Raw genomic sequence first — 20802 nt, 5'->3', positions numbered from 1 at the left:
GTGCACCTGTGTTATGATCATGCAGTTTAATCAGCTTCTTGATATGCCACACCTGTCCAGTGGATGGATTATCTTGGCAAAGGGGAAATGCTCACTAACAGGGATGTAAACAAATGTGTGCACAAAATTTGAAAGAAATAAGCTTTTGTATGGAACATTTCTGAGATATTTTATTTCTGTCCTGAAACATGGGACCAACACACTTTACATGTGTTTATATTTTTGTTCACTGTAAATGGGGTGGCAGGTAGCCTAGCAGTTAGAGTGTTGGGCCAGTAACTGAAAGGTTGCTCGTTTGAATCCCTGAGCTGACAAGGTGAAAAATGTGTCAATGTGCACTTAAGCAAGGCACTTAACCTTAATTGCTCAGGAGTCACTGTTAATAATGGAAGACCATGGCCATGACCCTACTCTCAGGGGGAGTTGGGATATGCAAAAAAATATATATCAAATTCACACATGCGTATAGTACACACTTGTAAATGTTTGAAATAGAACAAATATAAGCATCCGGCAAATTATTATTATATAGTCAGAGGATACATTCCTTCATCTTCTTTTGAATCTAAGACTTACTGTAGAAGTGGGCAAGGTCATTTAAAATCATGACTGCTTATCCACAAAGGAAAAAGCAGACATGTTAAGTGTCATGTTATTGTATCTCAACATCCATCCATGTTGTGCCCCATGTTCAGACTTTGTTTTGAGGACAGGTTACACAAGTTATGGGGAGAGGCCTGCTTCAGAGCAACACAAAGTGTATTTTCTAACCAATAGCAGATGTTGGAGATAGTTTCTTTGCCTCAACATGAAACCAGGCCAGCAACAGAGGGTAATACAAATCTTGGTTACGCATTTTCAGTCATTTGATTTTATTTGCTTTTCCAAAGCCATAGGTGTCAAGATGCAAGAGCTTTCACGCAGGGGAAATTGCTTCAGAAAAGTATTTATTTTGAAACCATTTATAGAATGATCCCTGTTGGCCTTTTTTCATCTTTCTTTTTCTAGTGCCTGTCCAAATGGAAACAAACACTACACAATTTCTCTCTATCCACACAGGAAAGGAGGGCACGCTTCTAATGCAAAGTTTGAACAAGCTGTGCACGCCAGAAGAGAAACTGGATGCTCTACTCAAGAAGTATGCCGAACTGGTGAGTGTTCTCTTCTCCCCTCTATCAGCACACCAGAGAGTAGAGTCCTTCAGCACAGCAGGAACCAGCAGCAATAAAACAGACCAGGGAAAGTTGAAAGGAAACAAATAAAAGCACACATGAATCAAGAGGGAAAACAGAGAGTGCCTAGTGAGATCTTGAAAGTGGTTCAGTCTCGTACCGTGATGACCTAAATATTCTGCGCCTCTGGCTGCAAAGGCGAATATGAACGCAAAGGCCGTATTCCATAATAAGACAGCTAGCTGCAACATGGCTCTGTAATTCCTCAACAAGGCAACATCAGGAACACGAGGCATTATGAATAATATTACCAAAGACATCGCCTACCAGTCTGCTTCATGTGTAGTAATTGGACAGTACCTACATATACAGTGCATAGTATCACCAGGAAAAAGAAAGAGACAAACCTAAAGAGATGTCGAGATGAAACAAATATATACCCATCCACCCACCCAGCCATAAGAAATCTTCTTAGGACATGTTTTTATTATTTTAGTCAAAAGCAGCTTAGATAGCCCAAGTCTGAACAGAGGGCAGAGGCTGAAAGGCAGTGCAATGTATATGGCACATCTGTCTGCATGGTCCACAGCTGGAGGAGCGGCGAGGAGAGCAGAAGCAGCTGAAGTTCCTTCAGAAGAAGCAGGGCCACATGGGGAAGGAGAGGGACCAGCTCCAGTACGAGCACAGCAGAGCCATCCTGGCCCACAGCAAACTGGAGGGCCTCTGCAAGGAACTCCAGAGGCACAACAAGACCCTCAAGGTGGGTGATAACTGTTCGGCTCCATCACTACACTAATCTACTCGACATTATGGGTTCAAGACCCTGAAGGTGGGTTGATGCTCACTGCTCAGCTCTAAAATAACTCAAGAAATCTGTCATTAATTTTGACGTTTTCACAGAGGAGATCTTAGTCGCGCAATTTTACATATCTAACTAAGATGTTTGGTGCAGTATTTCTCAGTTGAACAAAATTGGCATGAAAATTAGTTGTCTATCATTGCATGACAACAAACACTTAATTGACGAATCCCTACTGTTGACCAATGACAGATGAAGTTGCGTAGACTTTGGCTCCAAACTTCAGCTTGCCTTGAGAACATTGTTTGTGTGTATGAACAGCCGAAAACCCTTACCATAGACCAAAATGAACAAAAATGAACAAAAATGCTACAAAATGTCGTCTTAATATACAGTACCAGTCAAAGGTTTGGACAGACCTACTCATTCAAGGGTATTTCTTTATTTTTACTATTTTCTACATTGTAGAATAATCGTGAAGACATCAACACTATGAAATAACTTATGTAGGATCATGTAGTAAACAAATCCAAATACATTTTATATTTGAGATTCTTCAAAGTAGACCATTCTACTTAACCCCAGTGTCATGGCTAAATTCCCAATCTGGCCTTCATACCATCATGGCCACCGAATCATCCCCAGTTTACAATTAGCTCTTTCATCCCCCCTACTTTCCTCTGTAACCATTCCCCGGGTCATTGTTGTAAATGAGAATGTGTTCTCAGTCAACTTACCTGGTAAAATAAGGGTAAAATAAAATAAATAAATAAATAAATAAAGCAACCCTTTGCCTTGATGACTGCATTGCACACTCTTAATATTCTCAACCAGCTTCACATGGAATGCTTTTCCAACAGTCTTGAAGGAGTTATCATATATGCTGAGCACGTATTGACTGTTTATCCTTCACTCTGCGGTCCAACTCATCCCAAACTTTCTCAATTGAGTTGAGGTCGGGTGATTGTGGAGGCCAGATCATCTGATGCACGACTCCATCACTCTCCTTACAGGTCAAATAGCCCTTACACAGCCCGGAGGTGTGTTGGGTCATTGTCCTGTTGAAAGACAAATGATAGTCCCACTAAGCACAAACTAGATGGGATGGCGTATTGCTGCAGAATGCTGTGGTAGACATGCTGGTTAAATGTGCCTTGAATTCTAAATAAATCACTGACAGTTTCACCAGCAAAGCACCCCCACACCATTACACCACCTCCTCCGTGCTTCACAGTGGGGACCACACATGTGGAGCTCATCCATTCACCTATTCTGCATCTCATAAAGACACTTCAGTTGGAACCAAAAATCGCAAATTTGGAATAATCAGACCAAAGGACAGACTTCAACCGGTCTAATGTCCATTGCTTGTGTTTCTTGGCCCAAGCAAGTCTCTTCTTCTTATTGGTGTCCTTTAGTAGTGTTTTCTTTGCTGCAATTCGACCACGAAGGCCTGATTCAAGTAGTCTCATCTGAGAAGTTGATGTTGAGATGTGTCTGTTACTTGAACTATGTGAAGCATTTATTTTGGCTGAAATCTGAGGCCCAGTTAACTCTAATGAACTTATCCTCTGCAGCAGAGGTAACTCTGGGTCTTCTGTTCCTGTGTCGGTCCTCATGAGAGCCAGTCTCATCATAGCGGTTGATGGTTTTTGCGACTGCACTTGAAGAAACGCTAAAATTTCTTGACATTTTCCAGGATTGACAGACCTTCATGTCTTAAAGTAATGATGGACTGTCATTTCTCTGTCATTATGTTCTTGCCATAATATGGACTTGGTGTTTTTCCAAATATGGCTATCTTCTGTATAACCACCCCTACCTTGTCACAACACAACGGATTGGCTCAAAAGCATTAAATGAACTTTTAACAAGGCACACCTGTTATTTGAAATGCATTCCAGGTGATGACCTCATAAAGCTGTTTGAGAGAATGCCAAGAGTGTACAAAGTTGTCATTTAAAAAATATATATATATTTCACCTTTATTTAACCAGGTAGGCCAGTTGAGAACAAGTTCTCATTTACAACTGCGACCTGGCCAAGATTAAGCAAAGCAGTGCGACACAAACAACAACTCAGAGTTACACATGGAATAAACAAACGTACAATCAATAACACAATAGAAAAGTCTATATACAGTGTGTGCAAATTAAGTAAGATTAGGCAGGTAAGGCAATAAATAGGCCGTAGTGGCGAAATAATTACAATTTATCTATTAAACACTGGAGTGATAGATGTGCAGAAGATGAATGTGCAAGTAGAGATACTGGGGTGCAAAGGAGCTAAACAAATAAATAACAATATGGGGATGAGGTAGTTGGGTGGGCTAATTACAGATGGGCTATGTACAGGTGCAATGATCTGTAAGCTGCTCTGACAGCTGATGCTTAAAGTTAGTGAGGGAGATATGAGTCTCCAGCTTCAGTGATTTTTGCAATTCGTTCCGGTCATTGGCAGCAGACAACTGGAAGGAAAGGTGGCCAGTTGGCTTTGGGGATGACTAGTGAACTATACCTGCTGGAGCGTGTGCTACGGGTGGGTGCTGCTATGGTGACCAGTGAGCTGAAATAAGGCGGGGCTTTACCTATAAAAGACTTATAGATGACCTGGAGCCAGTTGGTTTGGCGACGAATATGAAGCGAGGGCCAGACAACGAGAGCATACAGGTCGCAGTTGTGGGTAGTAAATGGGGCTTTGGTGACAAAATGGATGGCACTGTGAAAGACTACATCCAATTTGCTGAGTAGAGTGTTGGAGGCTATTTTGTAAATGACATTGCCGAAGTCAAGGATCTGTAAGATAGTCAGTTTTACGAGGGTATGTTTGGCAGCATGTGTGAAGGATGCTTTGTTGCGAAATAGGAAGCTGATTCTAATTTTGGTTTGGAGAGTTTTAATGTGAGTCTGGAAGGAGAGTTTACAGTCTAACCAGACACCTGGGTATTTGTAGTTGTCCACATATTCTAAGTCAGAACCATCCAGAGTAGTGATAATAGACGGGCGGGCAGGTGCGCGCAACTATCAGTTGAAGAGCATGCATTTAGTTTTACTTGCATTTAAGAGCAGTTGGAGGCCACGGAAGGAGAGTTGTATGGCATTGAAGCTCGTCTGGAGGGTCGTTAACACAGTGTCCAAAGAAGGGCCAGTGTAGGTCATCAAGGCAAAGGGTGGCTACTTTGAAGAATCTCAAATATATTTTGATTTGTTTAACACTTTTTGGTAACAACATGATTTCCTATATGTTATTTCATAGTTTTGATGTCTTCACTATTAATCTACAATGTATAAAATAAAGAAAAACCATTGAATGAGTAGGTGTGTCCAAACTTTTGACTGGTACTGTATGTACAAACTGTTCCGAAATGTTTCGGATGGGAACCATACGGGATGCCTTTAGTTGACTCCAATACACAGCAGGGGAGCAGAGCAACAATCTACCAGCCTCTTACTGTATGTTTAATCAACTGATCTATTGATGTCTCACTGTTGGTAGCTGTGAGTATTGAAACTCAAATAAACTTGATGAGTGAAATAGGACATCAAACGCAGGAGAGAGAAAATGTTACTGTCAATGCTTGTCAACTATACTTACTGTCCAATGTACATTTGATTTTATATCTTAAACTACTGGTATTTTCATTCTAAAAGTTAGATTGCTAAAGGGGCCACTTCCAAAAGGCCTTGACTCACTTCCCTGAGTCAGAGTCCTCTCAATGTCAGAGGGTCATAGCTCAATTAGCCCTTACATGCTTGAGTGTCCTGTTACATCTATAAATAATAGATTGACAAATGTTTAGTCATCCCATTATAAGCAGTTTGTCTGTAAGGTTTCAAAGAAAGTCCATGACCAATAGCACTACCTATTTTGGCCACATGCTTAAGCAAAGGTCACAGGTTTAGCATAATCAAAGATTTATATTGTGTTGCCACTGCTGTTAGTCCTCTTAATGTGAAACCTCTTTGGCTAAATCTCCGGTTTTGATTAAGTTTATCCCTTAATTCAGCATCACTGAACCCAGTGTTCACGTATTCTTTGACTCACAGCCAACAGTTATGTACACAGTATGATTAAATGGGCATTTGATTTGTTTATGAATCATTTATAAATCACCCTATTGGTCATTAATGGCATAATGCTCAATGATCTGTAAACAAATGGACCTTTTTCACTGGATCAGTATCCTGTCTATTGTGTACCACTTACACAACCTCTGGGACGTATTTCATCTCCTGTTCTTCTCCCCTGGGGAGGTAATTGGACACCCCGTCTCTCTACACTTGGAGGACCTCTGTTGTCTCTCACTGCCACACTGCGCCGTGTGTGTGTGTGTTAGTGTGTGTGTGATTCACACTCAGGCCTTGGGAGGAGACCCCTCAAACACAGGGCACAGGTGTCGTGGCTCTCTGACAAGAGGGATGGTCTCATTGGTCTTTTGTGGCATCTGCCCTTCGACTATAAATCAAAGGCAAGAGAAAAAGGCTCAGAGGCACAAGCAGAGGATGGGCGCGGCCCTCGCCTGATGGGCTAAAGCTCTAAAGCCTTGACACATCCATCTCTTTCCTTCTAACATCTTCACATTTCAATGTCTATAGGAGATCAGGGTTGAAGCAGAGTTAGGGTTATCATTTGACTATTGGGTATAACCGATTGATATGCAGCAATCATTATGCAAAAATGAACATTGTTAGTACATGCAAAGTGAATCAAAATGTGCCGATTTGAATGGGAATGTGACAGCTGTTGAAAGTGGAACATCATGTCTTGTCATCTGGTAGCAGAGTCTGAGGAGGAGTGGCGTTAATGTGCTTTGCTACTTCAGTGGTAGGAGCTCTGTCTTTGAGCACTTAGCTGCAGGTTGAATTGAGTTACATTTCCCATGTGGGGGCTTACGCCTGTGTCATTTGTAAAATAAACAGCCATGTCTTAATATAGAAACTCTGGCAATGCTTGGCTTGCTTCTCAGTAAGCTGAGTCTGGAAACTGGCATTTCACAAACCTGACCCCAGCATCTTTATGAGAGGGTTGTGTTGGAGGTTGACTAAAGTCTGAATGTCTCTCTCTCTCCCTCTCCCCCTCCCTCTCCCTCAGGAGGAGACCCTTGCGCGTTGTCGTGAGGATGAGGAGAAGCGCAGAGAGATCACCACTCACTTCCAGAGCACGCTGACAGACATCCAGGCTCAGATCGAGCAGCACAGTAACCGCAACAACAAGCTGTGTTCGGAGAACACCAACCTGGCAGACAAACTCAAACACATCATCAGCCAGTATGAGCAGAGAGAGGAGGTACACGACAGGGACACTTAACCTCACTGTTACATGTCTGTATATCTGTACACCCTCATCCCCGGCCTACTAACCCCATGCATGCAGGCTCCAGTCAGAGAGTCATTTGATAACCAAAGACGTTATTGATGATGATTCATCTACAGGAAATGAACAATTGCATGTAATGTTGAGTGAGATAGCTGTGACAAAAGAGTTGAGTCAGATAAAGACACTCAGAGGCATGGCTGGCCGCGGGAAGATGTTGTGGGGGTGCTGTCGGGGGGGGGGGGGGGTACAGTATGCAGCCCCCTCAGCACCCTTACTTCCTGCTGCTATGCTTAAAGCTATTATTGCTTCCTACTCACATCAATACTTAGAGATGTAGCCAGCAAGGGCTCCTTATTTGTGCTGTATACATGACAAATTCATACCATTTTTAAGGTTGAATCTCACTCATTTAGTGACACTATAGCATGTACAGTATAATCACAAAAAACACACTTAATATGAGGGCACGCACTTAATATGTTGTGAAATCTGTTACGAATATATTGTATTGTAATGTTTTTCAAATGTATAGTAACATTCAAAAGTTTGGACACACCTACTCATTCAAGGGTTTTTCTTTATTTTTACTATTTTCTACATTGTAGAATAATAGTGAAGACATCAAAACTATGAAATAACACATATGGAATCATGTAGTAACCAAACAAATCAAAATATATTTTATATTTGAGATTCTTCAAAGTAGTGACCCTTTACTTAGTAGTAATGCAAATATCATGGTACAGCTGCATAGACACTCAATCATCATGTTACTTCTTAATGGTACGTTTATAAACATAGATATGATGAATATAATTTAAACTTGTGTCTCATTAAATAAGTGTAGCTAGTTATAGTTGTAAAGGCTTAGCAGATAATAAGAAAAGACGATCAGTATTTACCTGGCTAAAAGAGAAGGAATATAATATCTATTGTTTACAGGAAACTCACTCAACAATTTTAGATGGAGTTTTGTGGAAAAAGGACTGGGGGTGCCAAATATACTTCTCCCATGGGGAAAAATTTCAAAAGGGGTGATGATATTAATTAACAATTATTTTGATCCAAATGTGAAAATTGTCCAAAAAGATCCTCAAGATAGATGGATGAGGTTAAATATGTTATTGGGCCATAAACAGATATGGCTTATTAACCTATAATGTCCATATAATGATGATCCACACTTCTTGAAAATGTACACTACCATTCAAAAGTTTGGGGTCACTTAGAAAGGTCCTTGTTTTTGAAAGAAAAGCTATTTTTTCCCATTAAAATAACATCAAATAGTTCAGAAAATACAGTGTAGACATTGTAAATGACTATCGTAGCTGGAAAAGGCTGTTTTTTAAATTAAATATCTACATATGCCCATTATCAGCAAAGGTCACAGTGTTCCAATGGCATGTTTAATTTAACTTTTATTTTACTAGGCAAGTCAGTTAAGAACAAATTCTTATTTTCAATGATGGCCTAGGAACAGTGGGTCAACTGCCTTGTTCAGGGGAAGAACGACAGATTTGTACAGGGGTTTGATCTTGCCAACTTTTGGTTACTAGTCCAACGCTCTAACCACTAGGCTACCTTGCCGCCCCACGTTGTGTTAGCTAATCAAAGTTTATCATTTTAAAAGGCTAATTGATCATTAGAAAATCATTTTGCAATTCTGTTAGCACGGCTGAAAACTGTTGTCCTGATTAAAGAAGCAATACAACTGGCCTTCTTTAGACTAGTTGAGTATCTGGAGTATCTGGAGCATCAGCATTTGTGGGTTCGATTACAGGTTCAAAATGGCAAGAAACAAATAACTTTCTTCTGAAATTTGTCAGTCTATTCTTGTTCTGAGAAATGAAGGCTATTTCATGTGAGAAATTGTCAAGAAACTGAAGACCCCAAACTTTTGAACAGTAGTGTATATAATAATTTATCAACCCTACAAACAAGACTCTATTATTATGGTGGGAGATTATAATACGGTTTTAAATACCTCTATGGATCGTAAAGGAAATCACACTACAAACTATCACCCTCAGGCACTTAAAATTTATTTAGGGATCGGTGTCCCATCCACGGGACAGTTGAGCTAACATAGGTTTATGTGATTAGCATGAGGTTGTAAGTAACAAGAAATTTGCCAGGACATAGACATATCTGATATTGGCAGAAAGCTTGCATTCTTGTTAATCTAACTGCACTATCCAATTTACAATAGCTATTACAGTAAAATAATACCATGCTATTGTTTGAGGAGAGTGCACAATTTTCAACATGAAAAGTTATTAATAAACAAATTAGGCAGATTTGGGCAGTCTTGACAAAAAACTTTGAACAGAAATGCAATGGTTCATTGGATCAGTCTAAAATGTTGCACAAACACTGTTGCCATCGAGTGGACAGAATATACATTGCATCTGTGCTGGAATAATACATTAAGTTCTTTCTCTTGCATTTCAAAGATGATGTTACAAAAAAATGTAAACGGTTGTTTTTTTCATTGTATTACCTTTTACCAGATCTATTGTGTTATATTCTGTTACATTCCTTTCACAATTCCACAAACTTCAAAGTGTTTCCTTTCAAATAGTACCAAGAATATGCATATCCTTGCTTTAGGGCTTGAGCTACAGGCAGTTAGATTTGGCTATGTCATTTTAGGTAAAAATTTTGAAAAAGGGTCAAATCATTAAAAGGTTCTTAAGGAAATCAGATATACATGGCGGAGGCTTAATCGAGCTAGTTGTCTTGATTACATTCTTATGTCATTCTCTCTGGCACCAAACGTTTAAAAAGTGTTGATATGGGACAGAGTGCAGTAGGACCACATAATTACATATTACTCTATTACTCTCATATTACTCTTACAGAATTTCCACGTTGGCGAGGATATTGTAAATTTAGGACAGAATAATTCATAACTGACTAACAGTAAAGATAAATAGCAATAAAAACGGTATCATTGAGGCGCAGAGTAAGTTAGAGGAAAAACAAAAATAAAGGAAGGAACTTTATTCAAGAAATATCAAGTGTAATATATTATGAAAAATAAGGGGAACTGGATGGAATATGGGGATAAATGCACAAAATAATTTTTCAATCTTCAACATAGAAATGCTACCAAAAACAGCTAATTGTACGGATTTTTTTCTTATTAATAATGTTAAATTAACATCTGTTCAGAAAGACTCATGTGAAGGCCAAATTAGAGAGGAGGAACTTCTTGATGCAATTAAAGACTTTATGTCCGGGAAAACTCCAGGGCTGGATGGCATACCAGTGGAGGTATACTTTTTTTATATACTCAGATGACAATTATTAGCATGTTATAACCACTCCTATATAAATGGTAGTTTATACGACATTCAACAAGGTCAACAAGGTCAGATTCCCGCTCAGCCCAGTCAAAACTGTTCGCCCCAATGGTGGAACAAACTCCCTCACGACGCCAGGACAGTGGAGTCAATCACCACCTTCCGGAGACACCTGAAACCCCACCTCTTTAAGGAATACCTAGGATAGGATAAAGTAGTCCTTCTCACCCCCCCCCCTTAATAGATTTAGATGCACTATTGTAAAGTGGCTGTTCCACTGGATGTCATAAGGTGAATGCACCAATTTGTAAGTCGCTCTGGATAAGAGCGTCTGCTAAATGACTTAAATGTAAATGTAAATTACTGAAACAGGATCCAATTAGTATATATAATATATAATATAATAATATATGCCATTTAGCAGACGCTTTTATCCAAAGCGACTTACAGTCATGTGTGCATACATTCTACGTATGGGTGGTCCCGGGGATCGAACCCACTACCCTGGCGTTACAAGCGCCATGCTCTACCAACTGAGCTACAGAAGGACCACTATAAAACTCCAGTCCATTTAAAAAAATTGGAGGCCTCTTACACTTCAGTGTTGTGATGCAAACATTTTGCTAAATGCTTAGCGCATAGAATTAAAATGGTTTTGTTAGATATTATTCATCCTTTTTACATGGACGATATGTTGGAGATAATATAAGACAATAACTGGAGACAATAGAACACAATGAAATATCTGGGAAACCAGGCCTGGTTTTCATTGCTGACTTTGAAAAAGCTTTTGATAAAGTACGACTTGAGTTTATATATAAATGTAAATGCCTGGAATATTTTCATTTTGGAGAATCTCTTATAAAATGGGTTAAAGTTAGGTATAGTAACCCTAGGTGTAAAATAGTAAATAGTGGCTCCATCTCAGAAAGTTTTAAACTGTCAAGAGGAGTAAAACAAGGTTGTCCATTATTGGCATATTTATTTATTATTTATTATTTATTATTGCCATCTAAATGTTAGCTGTTAAAATTAGATCCAACAATAATATTAAGGGATCAAAAATCCACAATTTGAATCCCTCCACAGCCTCATAGAGGATCTAGATACTTTTTCAAACCTCTCTGGATTAAAACCAAATTATGGTAAGTGTATTATATTATCTATTGGATCACAAAAATAGGCTACCTATACATTACCGTGTAGTTTACCAATTTAATGGTCTGAAGGGGATGTGGACATACTCGGTATACATATCACAAAAGAAAGAAAAGATCTCACGACAATCAATTTTAATATAAAGTCAGCAAAAATAGATAAGATCTTGCTACCATGGAAATGTAAATACCTGTCTATTTATGGAAAAATCATCCTGATTAATTCTTTAGTCATTTTACAGTTGACCTATTTGCTTATGGTTTTGCCTACACCTAGAGACCTGCTTTTTAAATTATATGAGCAAAAAATATTCAATTTTATTTGGAATTGCAATCCAGACAAAATTTAAATATGAATTCAGAAGGCAGAAATGATTAAATATTAAAGCATTAGACCACTCACTAAAGGCATCAGTCATGCAAAAGTTATACTTAAATCCAAAATGGTTCTCTAGTAAACTAGTAAGAATGTCTCACCCTGTCACATGACCTCTCGGGCCTCTAGGTCACCTGGCTGCTCGTTAGGGTGCAAACCTGTCACCAGCATTAGGGGCATAATGACACTCACCTGGACTCCATCACCTCCTTGATTACCTGCCCTATACAGTGGGGAGAACAAGTATTTTTTACACTGCCGATTTTACAGGTTTTCCTACTTACAAAGCATGTAGAGGTCTGTAATTTTTATCATAGGTACACTTCAACTGTGAGAGACGGAATCTAAATCAAGTGCAAATCAATCCCAGAACAACAGCAAAGGACCTTGTGAAGATGCTGGAGGAAACAGGTACAAAATTATCTCTATCCACAGTAAAAACGAGTCCTATATCAACATAACCTGAAAGGCTGCTCATCAAGGAAGAAGCCACTGCTCAAAAACCGTGATTAAAAAAGGCAGACTACAGTTTGCAACTGCACATGGCGACAAAGATCAAACTTTTTGGAGAAATGGTAAGTAGGAGTGGTATACAGAAGATAGCCCTATTTGGTAAAAGACCAAGTCCATATTATGGCAAAAACCATCAAGTGCTATGAGTATCATGAGGACCTTCACAGGAAAGGAAGATGCAGAGTTACCTCTGCTGCTGATGATGTTCATTCGATTTACCAGCCTCAGAAATGGCAGCCCAAATAAATGCTTTACAGAGTTCAAGTAATAGACACATCAATATCAACTGTTCAGATGAGACTGTGTGAATCAGGCCTTCATGGTCGAATTGCTGCAAAAACACTACTAAAGGACACCAATAAGAAGAAGAGACTTGCTTGGGCGAAGAAACACAAGCAATGGACATTAGACCAGTGGAAATCTGTCTTTTGGTCTGAAGAGTCCAAATTTTAGATTTTTGGTTCCAACCACCATGTCTTTGTGAGACGCAGAGTAGGTGAACAGATGATCTCCGCATGTGTGGTTCCCACCGTGAAGCAAGACGGAGGAGGTGTGAAGGTGTGGGGGTGCTTTGCTGGTCACACTGTCTGTGATTTTATCAGACCTCAGGATAAAACCCAGATGCAGACAGTTCGGAGCAACAGAAGTTTATTACAAAAACAGAGGGCAGGCAAAGGTCAGGCCAATGGCAGGCAGAGGTCAGTAATCCAGGGCAGTGTCACAAGGTACAGAACAGCAGGCAGGCTCAGGTTCAGGACAGGCAGAATGGTAAAAACCGGGAAAACGAGAACTGGAGTACGGAAAAAACGCTGGTAGGCTTGACGAGACAAGACGAACTGGCAACAGACAAACAGAGAGCACAGGTATGAATATACAGGGGATAATGGAGCAGATGGGCGACACCTGGAGGGGTTGGAGACAACCACAAAGACAGGTGAAACAGATCAAGGTTGGTCAGATTTATTTAGAATTCAAGGCACACTTAATCAGCATGGCTACCACAGTATTCTGCAGCGATACGCCATCCCGTCTGGGTTGCGCTTGGTGTGACTATTTGTTTTTCAACAGGACAATGACCAAAACACACCTCCAGGCTGTGTAAAGGCTATTTAACCAAGAAAGAGAGTGATGCAGTGCTGCATCAGATGACCTGGTCTCCTCAATCACCCGACCTCAACCCAAATTAGATGGTTTGGGTTGAGTTGGACCTCAAAGTGAAGGAAAAGCAGCCAACAAGTGCTTAGGATGTGTGGGAACTCCTTCAAAAGCATTCCTCATGAAGCTGGTTGAGAGAATGCCAAGAGTGTGAAAAGCTGTCATCAAGGCAAAGGGTGGATACTTTGAAGAATCTCAAATATATTTTGATTTGATTAACACTTTTTTGGTTACTACATGATTAATTTGTGTTATTTCATGATGTCTTCAATATTATTCTACAATGTAGAAAATAGTACAAAAAAAACCCTTGAATGAGTAGGTGTGTCCAAACGTTTGATTGGTACTGTATAACTGCCTTAATTTGGACTTTAGGAAGAGTAGCTGCTGCCTTGGCAGCAGTTAATGGGGATCCATAATAAATACAATACAGGACAAGCTGCTGCTGCTGCTTTTGCTGCTCACATACACAGCTGGGAATGGTGTATAAAAACCATCATGATTTAAATGTCCTATTTATTTGTTGTTGCTTTTTTACTGGTGGAGTTTCTAGTAATTTGTCTCAAGTGCCATCTGCTGGTTGTAGTCAGCATAAACACTTAAGAGGCAGCGTGCCAGAAAGAGATGTGATTATTTGACATCCAAATAACATCTAATGTGTCCTATTAAAATAAGTGATTAGAACCACACATTGCAATGATGAACAAGCCATTCTGACATCAGCAGTTGCATAAAATGGACACAAGTTGACATTTGATAGTTGGCTAAATGCTGAGATGGATTCATTTCCAGATGGACATTAAATGTTCTCCTTTTGGCAGAGAAATTGTGGATTATTCCACATTGTGTACACATATGGCTATTTGCCATAGTAAAGTAAATACACTGAACAAAAATATAAATGCAACATGTAAAGTGTTGGTCCCATGTTTCATGAGCTATATCCCATAATTGCTCCATACACACAAAAAGCTTAATTCTTAGTTATGTCCCTGTTAGTGAGCATTTATCCTTTGACAAAATAATCCATCCACCTGACAGGTGTGGCATATCAAGAAGCTGATTAAAACAGCATGATCATTACACAGGTGCACCTTGTGCTAGGGACAGTAAAAGGCCACTTTAAAATGTGCAGTTTTGTCACAACACAATGCCACAGCGCTGGTTTCAAGTTTTGAGGGAATGTGCAATTGGCATGCTGACTGCAAGAATGTCCACCAGCGCTGTTGCCAGATAATTTAATGTTAATTTCTCTACCCTGCCTCCCGGGTGGCGCAGTGGTTTAAGGCACTGCATCACAGTGCTAGCTGTGCCACCAGAGATTCTGGGTTTGAGCCCAGGCTCTGTTGCAGCTGGCCGCAACCGGAAGGGCCCATGGGGCGGTGCACAATTGGCCCAGCTACGTCTGGGTTAGGGAGGGTTTGGCCGGCAGGGATATCCTTGTCTCATTGCGCACTAGCGACTCCTGTGTTGGGCTGGGCACAGTGCACACTGACCAGGTCGGCCGGTGTACGGTGTTTCCTCTGACACTTTGGTGCGGCTGGCTTCCGAGTTGGATGTGCAGTGCGGCTAGGTTGGGTCGTGTTTTTGAGGACGTATGGCTCTCGACCTTCGCCTCTCCCGAGTCTGTACAGGAGTTGCAGCGATGAGACAAGACTGTAACTACCAATTGGATAGCATGAAATTGGGGGAAAAAATGTAAAAAATCTCTACCCTAAGCTGCCTCCAATGTTGTTTTAGAAAATTTGGAAGTACGTCCATCTGGCCTCACAACTGCAGACCACATGTAACTATACCAGCCCAGGACCTCCACATCCGGCTTCTTCACCTGTGGGATTGTCTGAGGGGGTTGTGGAGGGGAGCTAAGGAGTATTTCTGTCTGTAATAAAACCTCTTTGTGGGGAAAAACTAATTCTGATTGGCTGGGCCTGGCTCCCCAATGGGTGGGCCTGAATGCCAAGTGGTCCCCCATGGCTGCACCCCTGCATACTCATGTGAAGTCCATAGATTAGGGCCTAATTTATTCATTTGAATTGACTGATTTCCTTATATGAACTGTAACTCAGTCACATCTTTTAAATTGTTATATTTTTGTGCAGTATAGATTAGTCTCATGCGTAAAAATAAATAATTTCTATAGAAACAATTGTTTATCCCAATTGAACTAATCTGGGGTCAGTTTTCTTATCAGAAATTGTGCCCTGATAATAATAATCCTTAATCCTTTATCCTTTACAATCCATCCTTTATGAGTGGGTTGTATGAAAAAGTATGAAAATATATGCACTCACTACTGTAAGTCGCTCTGGATAAGAGTGTCTGCTAAAATGACAAATGTAAATGTAATCCTGAAAAAGACAATACTTAAAAAATATAGATAAAGCTTTTGCATTTGTCCTCCTGTTAATTGTGAAACTGTAATTCAAGTCCCAGGTTTTATGAGTTCTCCACCCACTATTTTGTCTGTTTTCTCAGGCATCATAAAACGTGTCTGAACTTTCCAATGAAATACTGTGCGCAAACAACAATGGCCTTAATTACTTTTCAAGGCACATGTTAATGATAATTTCTCATAGACAGACAGGATGGAAGTGGTGGTTTTAGAGAAATGTATCCTAATGGATGGATTCATAACCTGTACAGAATGTCTTAGAAGCCCTTCTTAAAACTAAGTGTCTAATCTAGTGAGTCATCTCACCTTGTCTATCACTCAGAGCTTGGAGAAGATCTTCAAGCACCACGACCTGCAGCAGAAGCTGTCTGATACCAAACTGGAGCAAGCTAATGCACAGCTGCAGGAGGCTGAGGAGAAGCACAAGAGAGAAAAGGAATACGTGAGTCACTGTACTTACATTTGTCATTTAGCAGACGCTGTTAGCCAGAGCAAGTGCATACATTTTCAGACGGGTCCCCCATGGGAATCAAACCCACAATGCTGGCATTTCAAGTGCAATGTGCTACCAACTGAGCCACACAGCAGCACAGCTTTTACTGACCTTACCCACAAGTACTGTAAAGCAATGTAAATATAGTTGAGTAACTTTTGTCTAATAAACGGTATTAAGTTTAAAACCAATCATGTTTGTTGTGCATTTGATGCTCACAGAAATGAGTATTGTAACCAGCCACTGTCTCTGTTGTTAGCTACTTAGGGAGGCAATTGACAAAACAAAGAAATGCTACACATTGAAGGAGCAAGAGTTGCAGTTGAAGAAAAAGGTAAATTTGTGCTTTACGTGTGTTTTGTTTTTAACCAGTTACTGGTACATGCAGCTGAGTGGAAACTACAAGCTAAACTTCTGAGAGAGCAAGAGACTGTCATGCAGGCTCAGGTGAATATATCCAATGTGGTGCCAAACACCCTTTTCACTACATTTATTTCAGGGCTAAGTCTATGAAAGGCAAGTCCAATCCTACCATTAAGGTCCTCTGGATTGCTCCATGTGTGTTAAAGACAACTAATATTTCAGTATATACTGTATTAAGTTCATTTGGATCTATAGTAATGTTTTTCAATATCCTCACCATGGCAAAAGTGACCATCAAAAATTAGATTCTCCTCTCATAACTCGGCTATATGGCTTGATGTACTTGGTACTTGATATGAAAGGAAAATGTGTCAGCTGTACTGTACAGAGCAGCCATAATTCCCATGATAGCAGCAGGCAAGAGAAACTCCCTCTTCCTGAACCAACAGGATGACACAGCATCATGGGAATATAAAAAAATGTGATGCAATGCCACACAAGTACCACATACTCCAGTATCATTGATCATTGATCATTCAATTATAAATTATGAACCAATTGCAATTGCTATGTTTATTGGATATGGCACAATTATTGTATGGTGCAAGCAAATTATACAATGAAATGAGTTGGTCTGACGCACAAAGATAAATGCTTCCCTGCTGGATTCAGAAATTATAGCTGACAGTTGATATGGTTATAATTAATTGCAGAGAAACCTTGCCATTATTTAAAGCCTTGTGTTTTCTCAGTAGAAACATTACCCTGACTCCCAAATGACAAAGTAACAATAAAACAAATTATGTTAATACTGCATTTCAGTGCCTATATAAATCATAACACAAGGCGAGACCCAGATGCAGACACAGGAGGCAGATGATGCAGACACAGGAGGCAGTATTTATTCATCCAATAGGGTAAGACAAGAGAATGGTCGTAGACAGACAAAAGGGTCAAAACCTGTTCAGAGTCCAAAAGGTACCGAAGGGCAGGCAGAATAAAGGTCAGGGCAGGCAGGATGATCAGGCAGGCTGGAAAGTAGTCCAGAGTCAGGCAGGGGTCAAAACCAGGAAAACTATCAAAAGAGAATAGCAAAAGGTGTACGGGAAAAACACACTGTTTGACTTGACTAACATACAAGACGAACTGGCACAGAGAGACAGGAAAAATAGGGATACATATACTGGGGGAAATAAGCGACACCTGGAGGGGGTGGAAACAATCACAGGAACAGGTGAAACAGATCAGGGCATGACAATATGTTTCATCATGTATTTGTACCAGACCATGTCATATTTCCAATCCAATTAACTAGGAATGTCAACCTTATTTGTCTCTACGATACCAGGCGTAGATTTAGATCACACAAGGAAACGGCCAAAGCAGTGCAGCCAGCAAGAAAAATCTGTTAGAAAGACGTGAGGCAGAAACTGATCTGTATCAAGTGAGCTTTTCTGAAATACAACACATAACCAAGCAAATGCCTTTCCTCTTTAATAGCGCATGTCAAATCAGTTGTTTTTCAAATAAAGACAGTTGATCTCAACGGGGTGGCTAGCAGATAGACAGGTTTGAATACGGGAGACTGGCGGTGTGTGCAATGTGGTTTCCCCTGAGGGCCTCCGGAGATTAGCCTGTTAACTCTAGCTGGACCGACTGCCACTGAAAAATGTATAGAGCTGCTCATTAACATTAACAAAGGGAAGCCCAGGGAGGCCGCCTGGCCAGCTGAGTGTAGAGCATTCACACCGAGGGCCCTAGGACTTGGAATGCAATGCTCTGTAATTAGGCCCTGAAGCAATGAAGAAACCAGGCAAGGCATACCAACAATGCGTGGCCATGTTTGTATGGGAAAATATACATATTTGAGTCAGTCGTGAATTGACTAAATGTTTGGTGAAAACGGCTGGCTCTTCCTCTCACCACATCTCATCTCATCAAGTATAACAAATTTGTTTCTGGGTCAAATAAGGTTCAAAGCATAGATCTAGCAGATGAATGCTACATGTGAAATCAATTTCTGGAGTTCTCTTCTGACTGTCCCTCTGTTTTTCTGCAGCTTGCTCTGTACTCCCAGAAGTTTGAGGAGTTCCAGACTACATTGTCTAAGAGCAACGATGTGTACGCCAGCTTCAAAAATGAAATGGAGAAGGTATGTGGCATCCTTAAAATAAAATCATCCTTCCTTTAAATATACTGTTTATTTTTAGGGCCAAGTGCATGGAGGTAATATAAGGTCGACATAATTCTGAAATGAGAAAACAGCTTTATGTTGGAGGGACTGTTTTCTATATTAATCATATTCTGAATGATGGTTACATTTTCAGATACGTTTTAATCCAACAAACATTTTGCTTCATAGATGACAAAGAAGATGAAAAAACTTGATAAAGAGTCGAATGTTTGGAAGACCAGATTTGAGAGCACTAACAAGGCTCTCTCGGAGATGATTGAAGAGGTAAATACTCATCTATAACACATGCAATAGTGTTAGACTTTATTCAAATGCACTACAACAAGTTAGACTCTCTTTTCCACAGAGGACTGTGAAGGAGAATGAGTATGAGATGTTCGTCGTGAAGATTGACAAGCTGGAGAGGCTCTGCCGAGCACTCCAGGATGAGAGGAAGATCCTGTACTCCAAGATCAAAGGCATTCGCCAAACGCCTGACGCCACCGAGGGGACACCCAAGGTCGAGACACAGGAGGTGGCCACTGAACCAGTCCACAGCCTCATGGACATAGTTGAGGAACCCGAGATGACAGAGGAGATGGCCCGTCTGAGGGCTGAGCAGAACAGGCTGGCGGAGTTCGCAGCCTCCCTACTGGCCCCATCTACAGGAGACGATGATGACGATGACTCTGACAGTGAGGAAGAGCCAGAGTCTACAGAACCTGCTGAGGCCCAGAAGATCCCTGAACCAACAAAGGCCCCAGTACAGGTAGTGGTAGAGGCACCCGCACATGCAGAGGAACCAGAACCAACATATGCAGATGCACCAGTGCAGGCTCCAGCACAGGTAGAGGCACTAGCGCAGGCTCCAGCACAAGTGGAGGCACCAGCACAGGCTCCAGCACAAGCGGAGGCACCAGCACAGGCTCCAGCAGAGGCAGAGGCACCAGCACAAGCTCCAGCACAGGCTCCAGGACAAGTAGAGGATACAGCAGAGGCTCCAGCACAGGCTACAGCACAAGTAGAGGCACCAGTACAGGCTCCAACACAGGTAGAGGATCCAGCACAGGCAGAGGCACCAGCATACGCTCCAGCACAGGCTCCAGCACAAGTAGAGGTACCGGCACAGGTGGAGGCACCAGCACAGGCAGAGATGGCTGCCCCAGTCCAGCCAGAGACCCCAAAACAGCCAGAGCCCTCCGCCAAGAAGCAGACGCCAAAAAAGGAGAATGCAAAAAGACTAGCTGAACCGACGAATGTGTCATTTTGTGAGCGTTAGAACTATAGTCCCTGTGCCTCGTGTTATGGTTGAGTTGAGATATCCAATCCAGCTTGGTTTGTCTATATACTGTTTTATCTGAAGTGGTGTGCAGTAGAAGTATGTTTAAGTCGTATACCAGATGAGGCCAGACAGAGATTTACTGCATAACCAAAGAATAGGTAGAAAGGTTATTCAGGACAATGCACCCTCAAAACTTTCCAATACCGAATGTTGCCTTGCGCAAACAGCATCAGAACAGTCACTGTCTTTTTTTGACTTTTTCCATCTGAACCCCTATAATGTAACTTCAATAAATATCTAATTGTA

General features: G+C 40.8%; 1 protein-coding gene across 1 annotated transcript in view; it reads left to right on the top strand.

Annotated features, from left to right (window-relative positions):
* txlnba (taxilin beta a) overlaps nt 1–20802 on the top strand; it is a 28312-nt gene extending 7510 nt beyond the window's left edge. The window contains exons 3-10 of the mRNA XM_046291590.1: nt 1060–1151; nt 1762–1932; nt 7063–7257; nt 16508–16627; nt 16938–17012; nt 19101–19193; nt 19404–19499; nt 19582–20802. Coding sequence (XP_046147546.1) covers nt 1060–1151; nt 1762–1932; nt 7063–7257; nt 16508–16627; nt 16938–17012; nt 19101–19193; nt 19404–19499; nt 19582–20493 — 1754 coding nt within the window. The 3' untranslated portion in view covers nt 20494–20802. The remainder of the gene's footprint in view (nt 1–1059; nt 1152–1761; nt 1933–7062; nt 7258–16507; nt 16628–16937; nt 17013–19100; nt 19194–19403; nt 19500–19581) is intronic.

Source organism: Oncorhynchus gorbuscha, linkage group LG12 (assembly GCF_021184085.1).
Source record: "Oncorhynchus gorbuscha isolate QuinsamMale2020 ecotype Even-year linkage group LG12, OgorEven_v1.0, whole genome shotgun sequence".
Taxonomy (NCBI): domain Eukaryota; kingdom Metazoa; phylum Chordata; class Actinopteri; order Salmoniformes; family Salmonidae; genus Oncorhynchus; species Oncorhynchus gorbuscha.
This window is presented reverse-complemented; position numbering and strand designations above follow the sequence as displayed.